Source organism: Lissotriton helveticus, chromosome 8, assembly GCF_964261635.1.
Source record: "Lissotriton helveticus chromosome 8, aLisHel1.1, whole genome shotgun sequence".
NCBI classification, from domain to species: Eukaryota; Metazoa; Chordata; class Amphibia; order Caudata; family Salamandridae; genus Lissotriton; species Lissotriton helveticus.
In genome coordinates this window covers 1,486,901,223-1,486,925,045 of record NC_136069.1, presented here as the reverse complement: position 1 = coordinate 1,486,925,045, position 23,823 = coordinate 1,486,901,223, and the positions used below count along the sequence as shown (strand labels likewise).

At 45.3% G+C, this 23,823-nt stretch overlaps 1 protein-coding gene across 7 annotated transcripts in view; it reads right to left on the bottom strand.

The window, feature by feature from the left end:
- NOX4 (NADPH oxidase 4) overlaps positions 1-23,823 on the bottom strand; it is an 840,225-nt gene that overhangs the window by 571,109 nt on the left and 245,293 nt on the right. For all 7 annotated transcript variants that reach the window (XM_078658423.1, XM_078658420.1, XM_078658421.1 and 4 more), the window contains one exon: positions 4,642-4,739. In XM_078658423.1, coding sequence (XP_078514549.1) covers positions 4,642-4,739 — 98 coding nt within the window. The remainder of the gene's footprint in view (positions 1-4,641; positions 4,740-23,823) is intronic.

Genomic DNA, 23,823 nt, shown 5'->3' with positions numbered 1-23,823 from the left:
CATGTTGAAAATTTAGACACGCCTAAGAAGGAAATATCAACTAGATGGAAACGAGGGCTGGGTGCAGCAGAAGTAGTTGGAGATGTACTAGGTGCTGCATTCCCTTTCTTAGGATTGATAATGAATGACATCAAAATTAGGAGGTTAGCTACAGTCGTAGATAGGCTATCTGCCAGTACTGCAAGATCATTGATGCTGATAGAAGGTGAGATGCAATCGATTAGGGCAATGGTTCTTCAGAACCGACTTGCTTTAGACGTTCTGTTAGCTAAAGAGGGAGGAGTCTGTAAGGCCTTGAAGGTCCAGGAATGCTGTACTTACATTCCAGACAATTCAAAACCTCTAGAGAAGTATATACAAAATATCACTGCCATACACTACGAAATTGAGGACCTAGCAAAGGTGAATGTGTGGGAAAAAGTAGGTCATGGAATGGGTAAAGTTGGAAGTTGGTTTGCCAACTTAGGAAAGGGTATCGTTTGGTACATACTGAAACCCATCATCATAATAGTGATTTGTGTAATCACTTTGTGGGGATTGGTGCGTTTGTATCAATGTTATAGAGCAAATAGGTTGCAGAGAACTATGAGAAAACAGGAAGAAGAGTTGACAGCGATGCAGGACACTCATTATAAGAGTCTGAAAGCATTAGAGAGTATGAAAAGAGGTGGAACTGCCCTGTCTTCACTTTGAAGGGTTCTACATTTTTGGTGTCTTGGTGATGATGACCCCTGAAGGTCATCAAAGGGGGGACTGAGAGAGCACAAGTTTGAAAAAAAATGTATAAGTACGCCATATTTACAAGCACGTAGTTAGTTTAAACATGTTTTGCACACGAGTGTTTTATATCCAGGAGTGAAATATACAGAGTGTTTTATATTCAGTAGTGAAATGTATAGAATGTTAAGTAGAGTAACTATAATTATAACGGTGTGAGATTAATGTAGAAATGATGGAATATATGTGAAAACCTCATGTTCTCATGTTAAAAGAATCATGTCCGAATTAAATGTAACTCTGAAATCCAGTATACTGTGTAGGCCTTAGGGCAATTCACAGCAAACCTGAACGTGCTGCTAAATTAATGTGAGATAAGGTTGACATGGTTCTTCCAAATGTACTATTGAACTTAGGGTTAAAAGTATATGCTTTATAGATGTGTTATTTTAGAAACGTATGCTAGTTAAGAATGTTTGCTGTTTAAATCAAGTTAACGTTTTAAAAGTGCAGGGACCTGCTGCATGTAAATCAAGTAGGCCAGAGGAGATAATGTCATGTCGTTTAAATCGTCATGTGCTCGTTAGAGAAGAGGTCGCGAGGTGTCCAGCACAGAGCTTTGAGAGTGTTTTACGACTAAAGATATGGTGAAGTCTGGAATTTGAGGCCCACTGCAGGACGAGCTGTATGCAGGTGCGAGGGTCCTAATCAGCTCGAATGAAAGGGACTTTGTTCAGTGGCGCCTTGCGCAGGCCTGTAGGAGTTTCCAGGAATTTCAGGGGGTATCAGCGCACTGGAGAAGAAGCCTGGGAACCAAGGTCAACTATAACGAGGGTCTTCAAGAGTACCATCATGGAGTTTGCCGCGCAAAGATGTACCACGTGAGGGGCGTCCCAAGGGGCGTTTCTATTGGAAATGTGATTTGGTATTAGGGAAAGCGATCCGGGAGGAGAGCAGAGCAGATGATTTTGGGAGCCTAAGGAAGCGGATGGGTAGGCAGATAGGCTGATCAGGAGAGACCCATTATCAGAGAAGAGACAAAGAGAAGTGCGTGATCTTCTTAGGAAGTCACCACGGCTGACACCTAGAGGGTTAAGATCTTGCTAAGTAGGGATGTCACTTAGTATAGTGTAGGGACAGACTAACCTTAATTTTCTTTTCTGTAATGACTTTGAGATTGCAACTTATTTCTATTTTGACAACCCTTATGGTTTTTGAGCTTGTACTTATTATTTTGTTCTTCAGACTTAGATTATTCAAGAAGTTCATGTTTATAGTGATACCAATTTACCTTTTGAATCTCATTTTGAGAAGTTTGTATCTTCAGTTATCTTTGACTTTATATTAAATCTTTAAAACTTAAATTTGGTTGGTGGTCATTTAGAGTGGTGTAAGTTCTTAAATTGATTGACTTATTGTGAGATTACCTTTTACTCAACGACAGGTACCAACGATTCAGTCGACATAGTTTGGGATTTGGTAAGATAATTAGTAACCAGTAATCCCGCGTTAGCAATCTCACCAGTGACCCAGTACAGTTTTGATGTTATGTTTTAATTTCTTAAGTTTAATTGTATATCTTTGTTTCTATTTTATGTTTCAGTTTCCTGGTTGCTCACTACACTGTTGTACTGGAAGTCACAAACTGCTCTTTTGGTCACCAGTTTCTTTGTCGTGCTATGTTTTCATGACTGCATACTCATGTCTGGGAGTGTTTACTGGTGCGTTGCGTATTAGCATTGTATTGCTGTGTCAGTTTATGTATGTTTGTGAGGGTAGTTTTATGGTCCTGGAGTAATTTCTACAGTCTACATATGTTGTCCTTTTATTTTACATCTTACGCCACATTGTTACATTAAACCCTACATACCCCTCACATGTGGGATTGCGCTATGGGTGGGAATTGCCCATTTCTTTAGTGTAACCTTTACACACTTCTACACGAGGGATAGTAATGGGTGAAAGTCATATTTCTAGAATTTACATTACAGACAAGGGATGTTTATATCGGTTATAGTCCCATGTCTACAGTCTACGACTCACCCATGTCTATGTTGTCGTTAAATACCCTTATATGAGAGGTGGAAATGGGTGAAAGTCTCATTTCTACAATTTACACTACAGACCCTTATATCAGAGGTGTCCAAATGGGTAGTAGTCCCATATCTTCAGATCACGTTTCACACCCTTGCATGAGGGATGACTGGACAGTGTGTAAGTCACCCTGTGCTAAACGTTTTGTTTGCTGCCTTTAGGTGAGGAGCAGTTGTATGGATTGGAGTCGCCCATTTTCACATGTTTCGTTTTCAGCCCTTAAGTGAGGAGTGGCTATATGGGTGGGAGTCCCCCATTTTCACAGTTTTCACTACGTGTCCTTATTCTAAGGATGTTGATTGAGTGTGAGTGTCACCTGTTGCTTCAGGTTTCTCCACTAACCCTTGTCTTGGGGACGTTTGGTGTGGTGTACTAATCCCATTACTTTCATGTTATACATGTGTGTGTCAGTTGTTCATACGGCTAGTTCATATTGTGCTGTGCTGAGCATCCCCTCATGCCTGTCTGGCCAGTGGGTGTGGTTGGTGTTAGTCATAGGTACGATTGTGTCATTTATCTAACATATTGTTTCTTCTGCCATATTTTATGCCATATTTTAAGAAATGTTTAGAGGGGGAGGATGCATGATTTATCATCCTGTATATTTATCTATGTATCTTCTCAATTTTCTCTTGTATATTTACCTATGCATCTTCGTAATATATTTTCAATGCTATATTGTTGCTCTTTATTCAGCTATCTATCTTACTCAATTTTTCGCAATGTTTTATTATGGTTCTTCTGGTTAATGTTTTTTTTTCACTTCTTGCATTTGTGTACTTTAGCATATTTCTGTTTAATTGATCTTCTTACCAATACTTTATTCCGTTTTGCAGTTTCATTTTTTTGTTATATAAAGGGTGGGATATGTAGTATCCTGTATATGTATTTCTCCTGTTGCTTTCTCCCTAGCTGCTCAACCATTGTGAATGTGCTGCATGAATGATTGGTGTGGTGATGCTGAATGGAATGTCTGGGTGCCGGTGAGGTGAGGTGTGACAGTAGGGCTGCTCTACATGAACTTACCAACCTGTAACTAAAGCTAAATACATCCATCTTAAACTACATTTCGGCTACTGGACTTCATCTTTGCAAAATGTTTCAACAAAAAGAAAATAGTAGCTCTCACGAGGCAAGAAGTGGATGGATAAAAATACTCGAGCCATGCTTGAGGGAAGAGTCAAACAGACAAAGAGGAAGAGAAGCCGGCAAGCATTGACCAAAGAGAAGCAAGCAAATGAGAGAGACAATGAAACTAATCAATGTTATGTAATGGCAAGCTATAAGCCCACTGGTAATAAAATACCTTGCAAACGGCAGCACCTGCATTCTTTCATGCAAGACTTTTTATTGCGATATTTCACTTAGTGATCTAAGTGCTTAACTTCTTGAACGTTAAAACCTATGCAACATATGAGAGGGTAAGTACAAGGCATAAAAACAAAATATTATACAACACCTTTGTAACCACAGAAACCTAGTTTGTTTTAAAAATGGCTCTATTAGACAATATTGTAAATACTCAAAACATTGTCAAATTTAGCTTTTGCAGATTGTCATGAACAAAAAATAAAATAAATGGACTATATCTTTAAACCTTTAAATTATTTATTGATTGGAAAGCTAAGTGGATGGCATTGCACATAGAAGTTAGTTTGTATAAAGTGATATGACTGGGCTAGGCGGCATCTATGCGAGATAATCCAACCTGCGAATATCAATCTTGGGATTAATATCTGCACTTGTCAAAAGCAAAAGTAGATCATGTCAACACACTGAACAATTTTTCTGGAACTGACTTAAAATAGTCTCCCACCAGTACTTACTGACCTCATTCTTGTAACTTGCAACATTGAGTCCTGGAAAGTCCTTGTTGTAGTTCACAGAAAAGTTGAAGGCATTTATCATGTGAGCTCCAACATGAACTGCTATGAAAAAATAACAGAAACACAAAATTAAGTGCAGTCGAAGGCAAGCTAAAATCACCATTTCAAGTAAAGGCTTATTTCATATCAGTAAATATATAGTAAAACAATGGAAACAACTGTCAAGAAACAGTGCCCGATAAAACATATTGAATGTTATTTTATGGATTTGGGGCCAGATGTAGGTAGGCTATTACCGATCGGAATCGGCCGAAAATACCGATTTCCGTCCGTTTCCGATCGGTAGTGAGCGTTCGATATGTAGGTGACCAAAAATAGGCAGAATCGGTAATTATACCGATCGGTATATTTACCGAGCAGTAAAATACCGATAATTGAATGTTACCTATCGGTAATGTTACCTATCGGTAATGTTACCGATCGGTAATGTCACCGATCGGTAATGACACCGATCGGTAATGACACCGATCGGTAATGTTACCGATCGGTAATGTCACAGATCGGTAATGTTACCGATCGGAAATGTTACCGATCGGTAAATTAAAGTAGGTAAAATTGAAAATCGAGATGTAGGGAGGCCCAGAAATACCGATTTTGCCTCAAAATCGGTATTTGAGAGTCGGAATTTACCATGGATTCAAATCAGGTGGTAACCAGGTGCAGCCTATAAAAAAGGACCCAAAATGCAATTCAGTTTGCACAATGGCGGCATTCTATGTAATAGCAAGACGTCTACGGCTACGGGAGGAAGGAGAGAGGGAATGGCTGAGACAGGAGCAGGTCTACAGGCAGAGGGTCACCCTGTTCATGCTGACAGAGGAGGAGATAGTACAAAGGTACAGGTTGGCTCCAGTAACCATCATGGAGCTCATCAGGGACCTTAAACCACTGTTGGAGCACCCCACCCCAAGGGCACATGCAATACCAGCACATGTACAGGTGCTGTGCAGCCTCCACCTGCTGGCGTCAGGGAGCTACCAGAGCGTGGTTGCTGTGGTGGGAGGGGTGACCCAGAGCAGCCTCTCAAGGTTTTTCCACAGATTCCTTGACGCCATGTTGCACAGGATGGAGCATTATATTTCATTTCCATCCACCCATGCTGAACTGGTACAAACAAAATCAGACTTTTACCAGATGGCAAGATTTCCCCATATGCATTGCATTGATGCATTGATGGGACACACATCCCCATTTGTCCCCCATTTGTCCCCCTGCTGCCACCGAATACATTTACCGCAATAGGAAGTCAAGCCACACCATCAACGTCCAGGTGATTTGCGATGCAAAGTACGTCATCACAGACCTTGTAGCTAAATTCCCTGGAAGTACACATGACTCCTATATATTTCAGAACAGCGGCATCTATGAACGGCTGTCAGCAGGGGAATTTGGCGAAGGATACCTCCTAGGTAAGACAGAGTCTGCGACAGCATTCACACATATTGCAGTGAGACTTACAAGTATACATGTGAGTAATGTACTCCCATTTCCCTTTTAGGAGACAGTGCATATGCCCTACGTTCTTTTATTCTCACTCCCTACCTCAACCCCTCCACACCCAGCCAAAGGAGGTATAACCGGGCACATAAAAGTACAAGGAATGTGGTTGAACGGACATTTGGCATCTGGAAGAGCCGATTTAGATGCCTTCACAAGAGTGGAGGTGCAAGGCAGTATACCCCCACAACATGCTGCAAAATCATAGCTGCCTGTGCCATGTTGCACAACTTGGCTGTCAAAAAGGGTACAGAGGTGGAGTTGGAGGAGTACGAGGACCATGACGACGACAATGCCGTGCCTGACATACAACCTGCTGGAGTCACAACACCAAGTGATGGGAGATACAGGCGTGAGGAAATAACAGCCAACTATTTCTGAGTAAGTAATGACACACAGACAGGTTGTGAATGGAAGTAAAGTATTTATCTGTTGGCACGAATTTACAGCACTTAGGTGCAACAAATTAACATGTACAAAGGTGGGGACAACATGTCCAGGGTTACTTCACCCAAACTTGGATAGTCACTTTCTCTGCCGCTTCCCAGACACACTGGGATTATCCCCACTGCCTTCCTCCAGGCTTGAAGGCTCAGCTGTGCGCCTCCGGCCCCTACGAGCAGGCACCACAGCACTACCCAAGCTGCTGCGGCTACTACTGTCCTCTCCTTCAGCCACATCCAGGGCAGGATTGTGAGCAGCATTACTGATCATCATTGCCTCTAGGGCACTGGTTATTTTGGCTATGCCCCTTGTGACCTCTGCCGTATTTTGTGTTAGGCTTTCCTGCATATTGTTTCCTCTCCTGCATAGCTGTGCAGTGGCAGTGGCAAGGCGATTCAGCGCCCTGTTGGTAGCGCGGGTGTCCCTGCGCCTTGCATTCTCGATGTGGTCCATCTTATCGCACAGCTGCGTGATAGCAGACGTAATACCAGCAACTAGGTTGTCATTTGATTTTACCATGTCCCTGCTGCAATTGGCTATATCAGTAATGCCCTTCCCCATCTCTCCTACAGTTTGATTGAGAGCACGGAATTGCCGGTGGCAGGCCTGGATGGATCTGCCCTGCATGCGCTGGATGCGCACCATGCTTCCCTCCAGCCCCCGGAAGACAGTGCCTTCTCCAGTGCCTCCTGCAGTGCTGTGCATGCGGCGACGTCTGTGCATGGTGTCTTCATCAGTGTTTGCCTGCAGTGCAGCATGAGGCATAGGTGGAGTTTGCTCAGCCTGATCTAATGCTGCCTCCATCAAGGGCAGTGTGGCCACGAGTCGCCTCCTGGCTGGTGGTGTTGCAGGTGCAGCCTGTTGCATTACTGGGGAAGTCTCCGGTGAGAATACCAATGCAGGTGATTGTGACAGGTGTGGGGAGTGTGGAAGGTCGGGGGTGAGGCCTGTCTCCTCCTCCTGTGCAATGCCACTTGTGTCCTCCTCATCTTGCGATGGTTGCACATGGCTTGGCCCTGCCTCCTCTCTCTCCTCCCTCGCTGCTGCAGTCCCTGGTGTCGATGTGCCTTGCTTGGCTGATGGTGCCCCTAGGTGTAAATAAGCGTATGTACATTGATTGTTACTGTGTCACAGTGACTATAAATAAATCTTTACACATTTAACTTTCATGATTCTGCAATACTTTCACTGCCTTGCTGATGTCTGTTCAGTTATACATGGTCTAATATTAGCAGACTACATTTCCCATTATGCATTGCTCCTGTATAGTGCTAGCAGTACTGGACTGGGCTTGGCCTGTGCTCAGAGGTTTAAGGGATGCTGCTTGGTATGGGGTGTTGTGCTGCGCATGCATCTTACCTTTTGATTTGGCTCGGGCTGAGCTGTCCACTGCTCCCAGTCCCACCACACTGTCTGGCTCGATGGTAGACGCCACCAACTCCTCCAGCTCAGTCAGGGGGGGTGCTGGATTCCTGCCTCCTCCAGTGACACCAGCCTGTTTATGCAGCTCTGCAAGCTTCCTCTTGGTTTGGCTCCTGAGGTCATAGAATCTTTTCTTTAAATCCTCCATGCTCCTGCTGGTGACTCCCACTGCATTTACCCTTTCCACTATGTGCAGCCACAGCTTTCGCTTAGCTGACTCAGCCATGGTGAGGGAGAGCTTCCCAAATAGTTGGGTGTGCACCTTGACCACCTCCTCAACTAGGAGTTCAAGCTCAGTGTTGCTGAACTTAATTTTTCTCTTTCTCTCACTGCTGCTTGACATTATTCCTGGGTTTTAAACACAAACAACTCTCCCCCTGCTCCTCTCTCTGTGTGCTCTGCTCTGCCTGTCTCCAGAACTTTCTAATGAGTTGCACCTGGCTGGACAGGCACTTCCTGGGAGGAAGGGGGAGGGTGGTTGCACCTGATTGGCTGTTGTGTTCAGTTTCACTTTTGTTTGCTGCACGTTTGTTTGTAATACCGATCTGTATTTACCGATCGGTATTACCGATCGGTATTTGCCGATCGGTATTACAGATAGGTATTTCCAATGCATTCCTATGGGCCAAAAGGCCCATAGGAATGCATTGGATATGCCGATCGGTAAATGCCGATCGGTACATACCGATCGGTAATACCGATCGGTAAATACAGATCATCCGTTACCGACTTTTACCGAATCGGTAAATTTTTCCGAATTTTTACCTACATATCATTTTCCGATTTTTAAATACCGATTCAGTAAAAATCGGTAAAATTCGGTATTTAAAAATCCGTAAAATGGATTTACCTACATCTGGCCCTTGATTACTTACAAAACAAATTAATTTCCTTAACACAATCATAGAATTTGGTAATCAGATTTGACAGATTTACGTACTATGCCATGATGGCACAAATACATTTAGAATTGTTTTGCCACTAAAGAAACTATTCACCATGGAAAGAGCAGCTGTGGTGGAGAAACTATTCAGCAGAAAACCTGCCAGTACCTATCACTGTACAAACAGTTTCCACAGGCAAATGAGGGTACTAAAAATGTACCCTCAATGTTTAGGTTTCGCCAACACAGCGTGCATGCGCTGCTTAGGAGGACCTTTAGCCGTCGCTCTGCTCTTTCTGGAAGCACATACTCGTGCTTGTGGCAGCATCCACCTTGCGGGAGCGAGCAGGGGCACGCCACAAGCACGCGTATGCGCTTCCAAAAAGAGCAGACTGCGCGCCTGTTTAGACACAGTTGGTCTGCAGTTGTAATGCGTACAGTATGGTATTACTTTTTGCCTGACAGTGTTGCAGTCGAGTTTGCATACATTTTTCATATTTTGCTATTTGTAATTGGAAAAGTCTGTGCTGGTTTCAAGCAAAGTTTTACCATTAGATGGTCGATTCTAACATCAGCAGTGCTGTTGACTCAAACCCTTTAATTAAAGCTAGTGGAGTAAGTATACCATGATGGTAGATGTCTTTGTTTTTATCTCTGGGGGTGTATGTGATAGGAAGCTACTAACTGGCCTGAAGGGTCTCCTCCTGTTGGGAATGACTCTCCAGCATACCACGTCAGGTGAAGGGGTGCGGAAAAGGACATATCGATTACTGGCCTCTGCAGGATTCTGGGAATTTGTTTTTGTACTACTTATTATACAGCTCCAACCTACCCTTCAAAGGAAACTAATAGCTGAACATGGTCTCATGTAAGGATCCTGCTGCGAGACTTGTGACATTACAAATACATGCAAGTATGTTTAAAATGAGAACTGAGGGCAAGAAGCATGAAGCATGAATAAATAGAAGACACGCAACACAGAAGTGCACTGAGGTAGAGGGAGGGAAAGATGAACCTAAGATTGTACACAGTTTGAAGAAGGGCGCTATTAGACCTTTCCCTAATTGCATAAGCAAAGGAGCAAGTCTAACATGTGAAGGGAGGTTGCGCTAGGGTCTGTCTGAGGAAAGAATACCTGTTGCTAAGGTCATTCTTTAAGTCTTTTGGATGCCTTGCGCAGCCAGGAATGCACTCCCATTAGTTCTGGTGCCACAGAAGTGGCAGATTTTACTGGCGTGGTAGTTATTTGGTTGCGTACCTTATCATGCAGCAGAATTTGAACTGGTTCTCACAGAGTAAAGAGAAACAATGCAGTTCTTACAATGTAGGAAGGTGTGCTTAAACTTTCTTTGGTTGGTGATTAGTCGTGTTCTGCTTACAGAATGGCTTTGATTGGTGTCTTTTTGGCGGCCAGTGAGTAGTGTTTTGCCCAGGAAGAAGTCTGCCACCAAATTCCGGTCCTTTAGAAGAGGAAGGGATTCATTTTCAGAATGATTGCCCAGAATGAAGTTACCCTTGGCTGTGTGTGGTAAGTAATCTAAAAATGCCCTCTCCTTTTCTGAAACCATCAGCACTTTACACAGCAGCTTTTAGCATCCCACCAGGCTCTGAGTGACCTACAGTCTTTCTGACCTATTGGCTATGCCAATGCTTGTTTTAAGTATGCTATGAACACCAAACATACTTACTTTACTATAACAGTATTCTCACACTTAAAAAATGTCTAATACCTGATAGGCTTATTCAACTTTCCTATAAGGCCCTAGTATATGGTATAGAATCTACACCCATGGCGTACAAAGTTAAATTTCACCTGCGGACGGCAAAATCTATTGTGCGATCCACTACAGTGGTAGGGAAAATGTGACTGGGCCTAACCTGCGTAGCTTAACAGAAGCAGCTTGAACCCTGCTGTACAGACCTAATGACAGGGAGGAAAACTATTTTTTTTATATTGATCTGGTCATCCATAAGCACACCTTGCTGCCGACAAGGTTGGCTGCTTGAGATTTCAGAGTGGAATATGTGTAACATTAGAAATGTCATAGTCCCCTAGTGCCTAAGCCCAAAACGACATTCTCACTGGTCAAGCTGTAACTGGCACATAGGAAAAGTCAAAGCATAAATTATACACTTTAATCTATAATTTTGACCTGTACCAGCTATAGACTCCATTCAACGACAAAGGGTCTGATTACGAGTTTTGCAGTCCTCATGTCGGCCCCCCACCGCTGCACCTACAGGAGGACCGCCAAGCCCATAGTGCATCCGCCTGCCAGATTACAAGTGTAATCCATGGCGGGGGCGGTGCTGCAGCGGTCTCATGTTGGTGGTCTGCTAGGCTCATAAGAGAACCTTAACACCAGACCGCCGCTGTAAGAGTGCCTGCTGCACGTTCCTGCACCGTGTGGCATGCACCATGTTGTGCATAATGCCACACCATGCAGGAACAAGAGTGCATTTCCAGGGGGGGCACACATACACCCTTAGGCACAATCAGCTGGGGGTCCTGTTAGGTCTCCTTTCCTGCTTGCCCACTTCCCTTTTCATGGCAGGCTCACTGCCATGAAAAGGACGGTGGAATTCCAGGTTGTAATATGCTTGGTGGTGCCAGCATCAGCGCCACCAGCATATTGAGGGTGGTTGCAGATCATTGGCGCAGCGGGATCCTTGATACGAGCAGAGCTGGCGGCCTTGGGGTGGTCCGACTGCCACACTCGTAATGTGATCAGACGGCTACCATAAGTACAGAGGCCCATGGACCGCTGTACTCTTAATTAGGCCCTTAGTTTTATATTTAATACAAATCCAATCTAAGGGTTAAGTTTGAATTTTCTTAAATCTGTGGTATGGGAATGCAACTTTAAAAAACTTACCTTTACCATGCCTGAAGCTGCTAGAGGCTAATAGGTATTAGTGCTCCAACAATTGTTCAGCTTATACTTGACCTCAATCAGGTGTCAAAGAGGTGCAAAAACTGCTCCAAAACCACCTAAAATGGCCTGGGTGTAGGGAGTTGTTTTTAGGTCGAACCTAGAGCAGCACACATGCGCTGCTCTAGGAGATGCTAGTGGCGGCACCCACCTTGCACTAGCGAGCAGTGGCGCGCAGGGGCCATCTGTTTTCAATTGGCCTGGCTGCGCGCGCTTGTTTACATTTGCCTGCTCGCGCTTGCTTTCACTTTCTTGTCGGTTCTTCACTTTTCTTCCGCTTTTCTTTTCCTTTAGTCTTGTTTTGCAAAAGTATTTGTGATATTTATGGCTGAAAGACAAGGGAAAAGGTGCAACGATTATATACGCTCCTATAAAGAAGATATTTTATGGGCAACCTTGACGTCTAGTAGCTAAACTTTTAAAGGCAGCCACTTGGGAATCATACCGTTCCGAGAACGGTATGACTCCCAGGTGGCTTTCCTTACGCATTTCACACTTTCATTTCAGTTCATGGGACAAACTTTGTTTTTTCACTGCTTGCTAAAGCCTAATGAAAACTCAGCCATCAAGAGAAAGTGATATCCGCAACAACGTGACAGAGCTTTGAGGTGCATCCTGGCTTTGGAGAGAAATCAGGACTATTGCATTTGTCTGTATTGGTTTTGACTGTGATAACTGGGCTTTCCAGTGGCTCCACTGTCAACGAGATGACCCCTTGACACCCACAGTGATTTAACACGTCTTCACCCAGCTGTTGATTATATTTGCACAACCACTCTGGGTGGTGCCTGCTGCCAGGAGGTGGAGGGGGCTGAGATGAGTGAGATTTACAATCCATGCCTGGAGCCGGGACTCATTACTCACCCTCAGTCACACAAAGGAGGGCCCGGAATAAAGTGATCAGCCCCATAAAGCAGCGGATTGACAACGTTACCCATGGTCACGTGTCTGCCGCTTTGTGCTGTCGTAAATTCACCTTAACTCTAGAATGATTAACAAAATGAACGAGGAAACAGATGAGTGAATGGTTAAGAGTGGCTGTGCTTGATGTTATTCATGATATCACACCATTTAATAAATAATGCACAGACGATGTGTACTTGGACGTCAATTCCAGGTAGCCAGATACAACCCCCAGAATGCCTTTTGGTATACCCTTCACTGTCCTTGCAGCCCATTTTCTCGTGCATATTGTAAACAACAGCAATAATGGAAAGTAGTCAAGGTACTAAGAGCTAGGTGTGTAGTTTTCACTCCTTACCCTTTCCATGGCGCCTCTGCAGAAAATAGGAAGGTATTCAGAGGCTGACTAGGCAATGGGACACCCGTATGATGTCACAGATGAGGAGCAAAACATGTGTGTCACTTCTTTGATAAAACTACAATCAAGCTTGGATATGTTGTATGTGTAGCACCCATGCATCACCTTGTCTAGGTAATAGTGTCATATAAAGAACCACAATGGCCCCAGAGAAAAATATTTCAACAAAGAACAAGCATTTGCAATGCAATAGGTCTCGCATTTGCGCAAGTTTGAGCAATTTGCATTGTAAATAACAATGTCTTTTATTTATGTTTTGCTCTTTAAAACATAAATAAAAGGTATTGTCATTTACAATGCAAATAGCTTAAACTTGCAAATGCAAGACGAATTGCATTGCAAATGCTTGTGCTCCCTAGGAATGATGAACCCAAGTATTGCCTCGTTGCCCCCAATGCCTCAGTTTAGATGGTTGTGAAATTGCTCTTAATCCCTAGCAGCACAGCACCCAGGATAAAGTGCTGCATGGCTAAACACGTATAAGGTCCGAAAGGCGAGACCTATAGGCTATGCCAATACTTGTCTTCCCCTTGCAAGAAGATTAGTTAGGGTGGAACCCGGAAAGGTGATTTCACTTTTCACAAGCAAATGCAAGGAGATGCCTGAGGGGAGCCGCCTTTTGTTCCCCCCAGTCATGTGGTCAACAAACCCAGTAAGAATAAAGCTGCCCCTCGAACGAGTTTGTGCGACCACCAGTGGAGGCCACATCTTTGGATGGGAACACGTTCTCTGTCAAGGTAGATACATTTCTCTATCTTGGGAATTCCCTATCTTGGATTTTGGGAATAAGATGCACTGTAGGATTGTTTCAGCTGGGCAGAGAGGAACCACTGTACAATTGGGTAAGGTTGCACTAGGAACCTTCACCCCATTGGTTAGGGAACAGCCAGGAGTCACCCCCAGCCAATAACATGCGCCAAGCATAAATGAAGCACCCTAAAGCACCACACCCAGAGTATATTCTGGACCTGTAGAAGAACACAAGGAGGGATGTACCTGTTGTCTGGAGCCTGTAATGAGACCTGAAGGCCTGGACCTGCTACCTCTTGTATTAGGAAAAAGATGTGGACTCCAAGGCTTAGTTGGTTAAACGAATGTGTGGCAACAGGGACAGAACAACTTCAAGAGGACTGAAGTTTGCTGTTGGCCTCTGCCTGTCACCCTGAGAGGGATGTATGACGGTACAACGCGTGGTACTACCACGCGTACCGTTACAACGCAGGTTTTTCAACGCAAGTCGTTACAACGACTTGCTTTGGGGGCGCTGGATAGTGAATAGTTTAATTTACTATTCCAACTCCATTCCCCGTGGATAGTAGGGAAGGTGTTGGATAGTAAATTAAACTATTCCCTATCCTAGAGCGCCCTCCAGCGAAAGTTGTTGTAACGACTTTTGTTCTAAAACCTGCGTTGTAATGGTACCGTGTTGTTAGGGTTTCGTTGTAAAGGTTTTTCCCCCCTGAGAGACTCCAGGTGTTTCCCCTGAGGTCATGGAGGCCTATAGGTGTACTCCTGAAGTTGCTTGGTTATCAGACAAAAGGGTTGGAGACTTTGAAAATCTGTTCCTCCTGAGCTTCAGCGAACATAGTCTAAAAAAGCATCCTACCAGCAGTTTCATGGTATTAGAGTGGATTTCAGCTTAGTTCCACGCAGAGTTCTCAGCACCTTCAAAAAACGACTACATCCCATTCTACATTAGGACTTAGAAAGTTTTTAGCACAAAATCTCTAAATCTCCCAGGATCCCAACCTACTTTGGGTGTCAAGCCTTCAGTTACACGGTGGTCGAAACAGTTTCTGTGGCGTCATGCTCGGAAATAATTTTTTTCTCAATAAGTCTGCATTGGGAGACTTAGAAGAAATTGTAATGCTTTTCTTCAAAAAACAGATAAAGTCTCTCTCTGAAGAGTGACAAACATTTTTTCAAACTTTTTGAATTCCAGATTTTCATAGGACCAGTCCACTTGGTGTATCAGACGCAGTCAGCCTGAAATTACATATTGGTTCTAGTCTACGGAGACCATTAACTCACAATGACTATTTATTGGCTTGTTTTCAACCTACATCTTTAAAAATTGAAATGTCTTGTTCCCCACATTGCCCATTTTGGATATTTGCTGATTTAGTTTCATTTTGCTTATTACATTTTTCTCTGTTGTTAGATTGGTGTGGATTTTTAATTGTGTGTCTTTGACTTTTTAACTGTTTTGGTAGTTCTAAATACTTTACACATATTCTATGAATTAAGTCTGTCTGCTCCGGGCCTTTGCCACCAGGAGTTGACTTCAGGTGTAAATTACTGAAACCCAATTGGGGCATAAGCACATATACAGTGGTGGGGCTTGGGCAATGGTGGAATTAATAAGAATTAAAATAAACAGACTTACCTGATGCTGCCGGCTGCTTCGTGCCTCGGTGCTCCTCTGCTCTCCTGCTGCACCCAGCAGTCCCTGGGACAACATCATAGACTACTCATCCAATCCAGACGCTCCTCTCATGCGAGAGCAGTGACGGGATTGGTCTGAGCGGGCTGATTTTACACTCACTCAGTCACAGGGAGTCTGTTCCGTTTCTCCACCCGGCTGTGAAACACAGCTGGGTTGGAGAAACCAAAGTGCGCATGTCAGTTTGGCTGTCTTAAGACGGCTGGCCAAACTGACATGCACACTTACAGTGCTCACCACTCCTCCTCCCTGCCATGGTCCAGGCCTGCCCCTCCCTACACACACATGGCACAGCCAGTCACTTAAAAAATAAAATGATAATAAAATTGTTTTATTATCATTTTATTTTTCAACTGTTGGCTTTGAGCAGTGGGGCGATGTTCCACCGTCATTACGAAGGAGCAGCTGCTGCTGAAACCTTTGCCTGGACCTGACAAGATAGTGATGTTCCAAACTATGGTGGACTACCATCCACCCCAATTAATAATTCCCTTTCTTACAGTTACTTAATCGTAGGCTTGAAGTTAAGAAAAAGTGAGATAGAGGGAGCATAATAATTGACACTCAATTTAGAACAATTGTTAGACTTTTTAGAGATATTATTTGTATTGTCATTATTTGTTTTGGGAATACATCAAAAAATCAACTTTTTATGGTCTGGCTTGAAAGAGCAGCTGCCGCCAGACAATAATGAGAGCATCACTAGAGAGTGGCTTTGGCTCCTCCCATTTGTTGGGAGCCAGGAGTACATGTTTTAATTGGACAGAGGGGGTGTGATTCCACAAAAACAAGAGCTTTCTCTTCATGCAGTTGTGATCTTTTTGCTTATTTATGCAGATGGCTGTGCCTTAACTTTCAGGGGCACACACATGAAAATGGAATACTATTAAAATGTCTTAGATAACTAGATAAGTTATGGTGTCTTTCTCTGGTAGCAGCACAGATGGGAGGCGAGCAGTCATTAACCTACATGTATTTTTATGTCTGGCTTGACAGTGCAACCGTCACCTGACCCTTTAACCTATACCAATATTATTATGCAGCTCTTTGCTTCCACACCAATACATATCTATTCCCATGCAAATTACTAGGAATGCTTCACATTACCATACAACATTCCTTTAAAGCCAGACCTATTGTTCAATGCTTTTTCTCTTACTCCTATTTCTATTATTTCCTATCCTCCCTTGAGCCCACTATAAAAGCAAACTTATCTTACATGTTTGTTTTTTTCTTTTTGGCAACTGATTTACTTTTTATAATTTGTGTAGTGAGACAAAAAGGCACAAAATAAAAATAAAATCAAATACACCATTGTCACTGGCATTTAATAATGGCATAACTGAATATCTTCAGAAATGACATGGACACTATTGTTCCCAGCGATGTCTCATCTGGTGCATGATGAAACGAGTATTTCTAAAAGTGGAAACGTGCCTAGTAAATGGTACAAAGTGGATGGCCTCTGCTGGTACCCTTATATCTTCTATTTCAATTAGCTTTGAAGACGATGTAGGTATAAAACGTCATAGCCATTCCACGAACAAATACATCTTTTGTGTTTGTTCTTTCAATATTGAACTGCCACTAACAGTAGCATGTCCTAGCAGCTGAAGAACCCGCTGAACTTAAACTAAACTTAATATTGACATTGCTATAGCACATAGACTCCCATATTTGAACACAGGTGAATGTCAGCATATACGGAAAGCAACACATCTACGTGTATCAATGCACACACCAAACAAGCACACCTATAGACATCAAAGGATAGAAATCAACAGACACATAAACATGCATGCAGAACCACAGGCATGCAGACACACACATACACGGCGTTACATACGTACACACAAACAGTGCGCCCGCAGGCATACCTCTAAACAGACACTATCTGACAGCAATAATCAAAATAAATATATTGTCGCCACACACACACGGTCACAAACAGCACACGCACACATAGAATGACATGCTAGGCCACAAACAACTAGTAGAAAAGTATGTCAACTGTGTTTTGAGTAGAGGTGTGGCGTAGCGGCCAGTGTGCCTGACTCCGGACCACAGGGTTCACGGTTCGATCCCTGGAACCAGCGGGTTTGCCCAGCACCATGTGACTCTGGGCAATATCTTGCTTAATCTTCCCGATGCCCCCATGCCAGGACACCTCCGAAGGTAGCTGTGCACTTTACAAATGCTGGCATGTATGTTTTTTTAGGGCGAGGCCTCCGCCCACGTAAGTGGGAGGAGTTTCGAGATCCTAATGTTAAAGAAGAGAAAAAAAAAGTATCTCCTAGGGCTTTGGCGAGACAAATTCCACACATTCCTTAGTGTGTTCTGTCATCTGGCCAGTGATTCGTCTTCGTTGTGGTGTCGTTTTAATAGGCTTGAAGTGATAGGGTAAATGTAGTTTTCCTCCGCCATGTTGGGCATTTTTCGTTCGTGTGCGCGCAAAGAAGTACATTAATTATAATTAGGAGCTGTCAGGGTGCCTCCGTAAGTGAATCCAGATGGCCGGGCGCGTTCACCATTCAGCAGCGCTCAGCGCGCAGCTGCTGCATGCCAGGCCGGGAAAGGGCTTCATTAGCCTCACTCATCCGGCGCTGAGACAGGCCCCCTCCCTCATCTGTATCGGCGAAACAGGACAGATGCAATAAAGAGTGCCTAGGAGCTGGCTAGATGCACCATGGAGCGCTTCGAATTGGGTAAAAGATGCCCGTTTCAAAGCAGCCACATGCAACTTAACATACTTACAAGCGGGCGTGTGTGTGTTAGAAACCAACTAATGTTAAACCATGTGTCCGCTATCACTCACTCTCTTCTCTCCACTACTGAACAGACAGAATAAGAGGGCCACTCTGGTCAGTCACTCATGAGTGACACTAAACTCTTCCCACAAGACCTCTGCAAATTATTGCGATCAAGCACTTCCTCACAGATGGTACCCGTTCGGTAAAGCGCTTTGGCGACGCGTCAGAGGCATGAAGCTCTATATAAGCACAATTAACATTACAGTTGCAGAGATATAAAATCGTCAGGTTTCACCCAATAGTTGAGAAAACTACACCATAAATAACAAATTACATGATGTTTGTTATATGTTTTACATAGCAAACATTTTCAGGGCTCGGATTGTGCATGGCTCTAAGAGCCAAGCCAGAGCCTGAGCTTGGCTGTCCCTGTTAACTTGTTTCCTCTCTCACCTCTAACCCCAAAACCCATTTTCAATTTTAAAGACGGTGAAAACAACATTTCGACATGCTGACGTTGAGATTGATGGAGCACTTAACAGGTGCCTTCTCCGTGGCCTCTTCTGCCGTGATTGGGTGGGCCAAAGTTCACATTTGGGTGGGCCTGGCCCCTGTTTTGGCTCCTCGTAACCATGGGCAGAAGGAGACACTGGCTGAAGAACCATTAACTCACTGATGTACTCGACCAGCGTTCAACCCTGTTGCCTCGTGAATATACAAAGATTGCAGCAACATTAACCAACTGAGCTATCTTACCCGGATACGAGGGTGTGATCTGCAAATTAAACACGGAGCTTAGAGAAAGTACAGTCGCTCACCTAGGTTTGTCCATTAGATTCTTCCGTGAGACCTGCAGGCTACACCCATACCTCAGCAGCAGGAGCATTAACCCTCAGGACTGTTTTACCAGCTAGTGCGCTTCCATTTGTTTTCGGGCATAGCCGCCTGCGTGTGATGGGACTACGGGCAGTGCAGAGTGCAGAATCAGAGTGCAGAATCAGAGTGCAGAATCAGAGTGCAGAATCAGAGTGCAGTTTGAGAGTGCAGAGTGCAGATTGAGAGTGGAGAGTGCAGTTTGAGAGTGCAGTGTGAGAGTGCAGTGTGAGAGTGCAGTGTGAGAGTGCAGTTTGAGAGTGTAGTTTGAGAGTGCAGTTTGAGAGTGTAGTTTGAGAGTGCAGTATGAGAGTGCAGATTGAGAGTGCAGATTGAGAGTGCAGATTGAGAGTGCAGTTTGAGAGTGCAGTTTGAGAGTGCAGAGTGCAGTTTGAGAGTGGAGAGTGCAGATAGAGAGTGCAGATAGAGAGTGCAGATAGAGAGTGCAGTTTGAGAGTGCAGTTTGAGAGTGCAGTTTGAGAGTGCAGTTTGAGAGTGCAGTATGAGACTTGAGAGGGCAGATTGAGAGTGCAGATTGATAGTGCAGATTGAGAGTGCAGAATCAGAGTGCAGATTGCAGTTTGAGAGTGCAGTTTGAGAGTGCAGTTTGAGAGTGCAGAGTGCAGTTTGAAAGTGGAGAGTGCAGTTTGAGAGTGCAGTTTGAGAGTGCAGTTTGAGAGTGCAGTTTGAGAGTGCAGTTTGAGAGTGCAGTTTGAGAGTGTAGTTTGAGAGTACAGTATGAGAGTTGAGAGTGCAGTTTGAGAGTGCAGTTTGAGAGTGCAGTATGAGACTTGAGAGTGCAGATTGAGAGTGCAGATTGATAGTGTAGATTGAGAGTGCAGAATCAGAGTGCAGAGTGCAGATTGCAGTTTGAGAGTGCAGTTTGAGAGTGCAGATTGAGAGTGGAGAGTGCAGTTTGAGAGTGCAGATTGAGAGTGCAGTTTGAGAGTGCAGATTGAGAGTGCAGAGTGGCAGTGAGTGCAGACTGAGTGCAGAGTGACAGTGAGTGCAGACTGAGTGCAGAGTGACAGTGAGTGCAGACTGAGTGCAGAGTGACAGTGAGTGCAGAGTGACAGTGAGTGCAGAGTGACAGTGAGTGCAGAGTGAGTGCAGAGTGACAGTGAGTGCAGAGTGACAGTGAGTGCAGAGTGACAGCGAGTGCAGAGTGACAGCGAGTGCAGAGTGACAGCAAGTGCAGAGTGACAGCAGAGTGACAGTGACAGCAGAGTGACAGTGAGTGCAGAGTGACAGTGAGTGCAGAGTGACAGTGAGTGCAGAGTGACAGTGAGTCCAGAGTGACAGTGAGTGCAGAGTGACAGTGAGTGCAGAGTGACAGTGAGTGACAGTGAGTGAAGAGTGACAGTGAGTGCAGAGTGACAGTGAGTGCAGAGTGACAGTGAGTGCAGAGTGACAGTGAGTGCAGAGTGACAGTGAGTGCAGAGTGAGTGCAGAGTGACAGTGAGTGCAGAGTGACAGTGAGTGCAGAGTGACAGTGAGTGCAGAGTGACAGTGAGTGCAGAGTGACAGTGAGGGCAGAGTGACAGTGAGGGCAGAGTGACAGTGAGTGCAGAGTGACAGTGAGTGCAGAGTGACAGTGAGTGCTGAGTGACAGCAGAGTGACAGTGAGTGCAGAGTGACAGTGAGTGCAGAGTGACAGTGAGTGCAGAGTGACAGTGAGTGCAGAGTGACAGCAGAGTGACAGTGAGTGCAGAGTGACAGTGAGTGCAGAGTGACAGTGAGTGCAGAGTGACAGTGAGTGCAGAGTGACAGTGAGGGCAGAGTGACAGTAGAGTGACAATAGAGTGACAGTAGAGTGACAGTAGAGTGACTGTAGAGTGACTGTAGAGTGAGTGCAGAGTGACTGTAGAGTGAGTGCAGAGTGACAGTGAGTGCAGAGTGAGTGCAGAGTGACTGAGTGCAGAGTGACTGAGTGCAGAGTGACAGTGAGTGCAGAGTGACAGTGAGTGCAGAGTGACAGTGAGTGCAGAGTGACAGTGAGTGCAGAGTGACAGTGAGTGCAGAGTGACAGTGAGTGCAGAGTGACTGTAGAGTGCAGAGTGACTGTAGAGTGCAGAGTGACTGTAGAGTGCAGAGTGACAGTGAGGGCAGAGTGACTGTAGAGTGAGTGCAGAGTGAGTGCAGAGTGACAGTGAGTGCAGAGTGAGTGCAGAGTGACAGTGAGTGCAGAGTGACAGTGAGTGCAGAGTGACAGTGAGTGCAGAGTGACAGTGAGTGCAGAGTGAGTGCAGAGTGACAGTGAGTGCAGAGTGACAGTGAGTGCAGAGTGACAGTGAGTGCAGAGTGACAGTAAGTGCAGAGTGACAGTGAGTGCAAAGTGACAGTGAGTGCAGAGTGACAGTGAGTGCAGAGTGACTGTAGAGTGCAGAGTGACAGTGAGTGCAGAGTGACAGTGAGGGCAGAGTGACTGTAGAGTGAGTGCAGAGTGAGTGCAGAGTGACAGTGAGTGCACAGTGAGTGCAGAGTGACAGTGAGTGCAGAGTGACAGTGAGTGCAGAGTGACAGTGAGTGCAGAGTGAGTGCAGAGTGACAGTGAGTGCAGAGTGACAGTGAGTGCAGAGTGACAGTGAGTGCAGAGTGACAGTGAGTGCAGAGTGACTGTAGAGTGAGTGCAGAGTGACAGTGAGTGCAGAGTGACAGTGAGTGCAGAGTGACAGTGAGTGCAGAGTGACAGTGAGTGCAGAGTGACAATGAGTGCAGAGTGACAGTGATTGCAGAGTGACAGCAGAGTGACAGTGAGTGCAGAGTGACAGTGAGGGCAGAGTGACAGTGATTGCAGAGTGAGTGCAGAGTGACAGTGAGTGCAGAGTGAGTGCAGAGTGACAGTGAGTGCAGAGTGAGTGCAGAGTGACAGTGAGTGCAGAGTGACAGTGAGTGCAGAGTGACAGTGAGTGCAGAGTGACAGTGAGTGCAGAGTGACAGTGAGTGCAGAGTGACAGTGAGTGCAGAGTGAGTGCAGAGTGACAGTGAGTGACAGTGAGTGCAGAGTGACAGTGAGTGCAGAGTGACAGCAGAGTGACAGTGAGTGCAGAGTGACAGTGAGTGCAGAGTGACAGTGAGTGCAGAGTGACAGTGAGTGCAGAGTGACAGTGAGTGCAGAGTGACAGTGAGTGCAGAGTGACAGTGAGTGCAGAGTGAGTGCAGAGTGACTGTAGAGTGAGTGCAGAGTGACTGTAGAGTGAGTGCAGAGTGAGTGCAGAGTGACAGTGAGTGCAGAGTGACAGTGAGTGCAGAGTGACAGTGAGTGCAGAGTGAGTGCAGAGTGACAGTGAGTGCAGAGTGACAGTGAGTGCAGAGTGACAGTGAGTGCAGAGTGAGTGCAGAGTGACAGTGAGTGCAGAGTGACAGTGAGTGCAGAGTGACAGTGAGTGCAGAGTGACAGCAGAGTGACAGTGAGTGCAGAGTGACAGCAGAGTGACAGTGAGTGCAGAGTGACAGCAGAGTGACAGTGAGTGCAGAGTGACAGCAGAGTAACAGTGAGTGCAGAGTGACAGTGAGTGCAGAGTGACAGCAGAGTGACAGTGAGTGCAGAGTGACAGTGAGTGCAGAGTGACAGTGAGTGCAGAGTGACAGTGAGTGCAGTGACAGTGAGTGCAGAGTGACAGTGAGTGCAGAGTGACAGTGAGTGCAGAGTGACAGTGAGTGCAGAGTGACAGTGAGTGCAGAGTGACAGTGAGTGCAGAGTGACAGTGAGTGCAGAGTGACAGTGAGTGCAGAGTGACAGTGATTGCAGAGTGACAGTGATTGCAGAGTGACAGCAGAGTGACAGTGAGTGCAGAGTGACAGTGAGTGCAGAGTGAGTGCAGAGTGACAGTGAGTGCAGAGTGACAGTGAGTGCAGAGTGACAGTGAGTGCAGAGTGACAGTGAGTGCAGAGTGACAGTGAGTGCAGAGTGACAGTGAGTGCAGAGTGACCGTGAGTGCAGAGTGACAGTGAGTGCAGAGTGACAATGAGTGCAGAGTGACAGTGATTGCAGAGTGACAGCAGAGTGACAGTGAGTGCAGAGTGACAGTGAGTGCAGAGTGACAGTGAGTGCAGAGTGACAGTGAGTGCAGAGTGACAGCAGAGTGACAGTGAGTGCAGAGTGACAGCAGAGTGACAGTGAGTGCAGAGTGACAGTGAGTGCAGAGTGACAGCAGAGTGACAGTGAGTGCAGAGTGACAGTGAGTGCAGAGTGACAGTGAGTGCAGAGTGACAGTGAGTGCAGAGTGACAGTGAGTGCAGAGTGACAGTGAGTGCAGAGTGACAGCAGAGTGACAGTGAGTGCAGAGTGACAGTGAGTGCAGAGTGACAGTGAGTGCAGAGTGACAGTGAGTGCAGAGTGACAGCAGAGTGACAGTGAGTGCAGAGTGACAGTGAGTGCAGAGTGACAGTGAGTGCAGAGTGACAGTGAGTGCAGAGTGACAGTGAGTGCAGAGTGACAGTGAGTGCAGAGTGACAGTGAGTGCAGAGTGAGTGCAGAGTGACAGTGAGTGACAGTGAGTGCAGAGTGACAGTGAGTGCAGAGTGACAGTGAGTGCAGAGTGACAGTGAGTGCAGAGT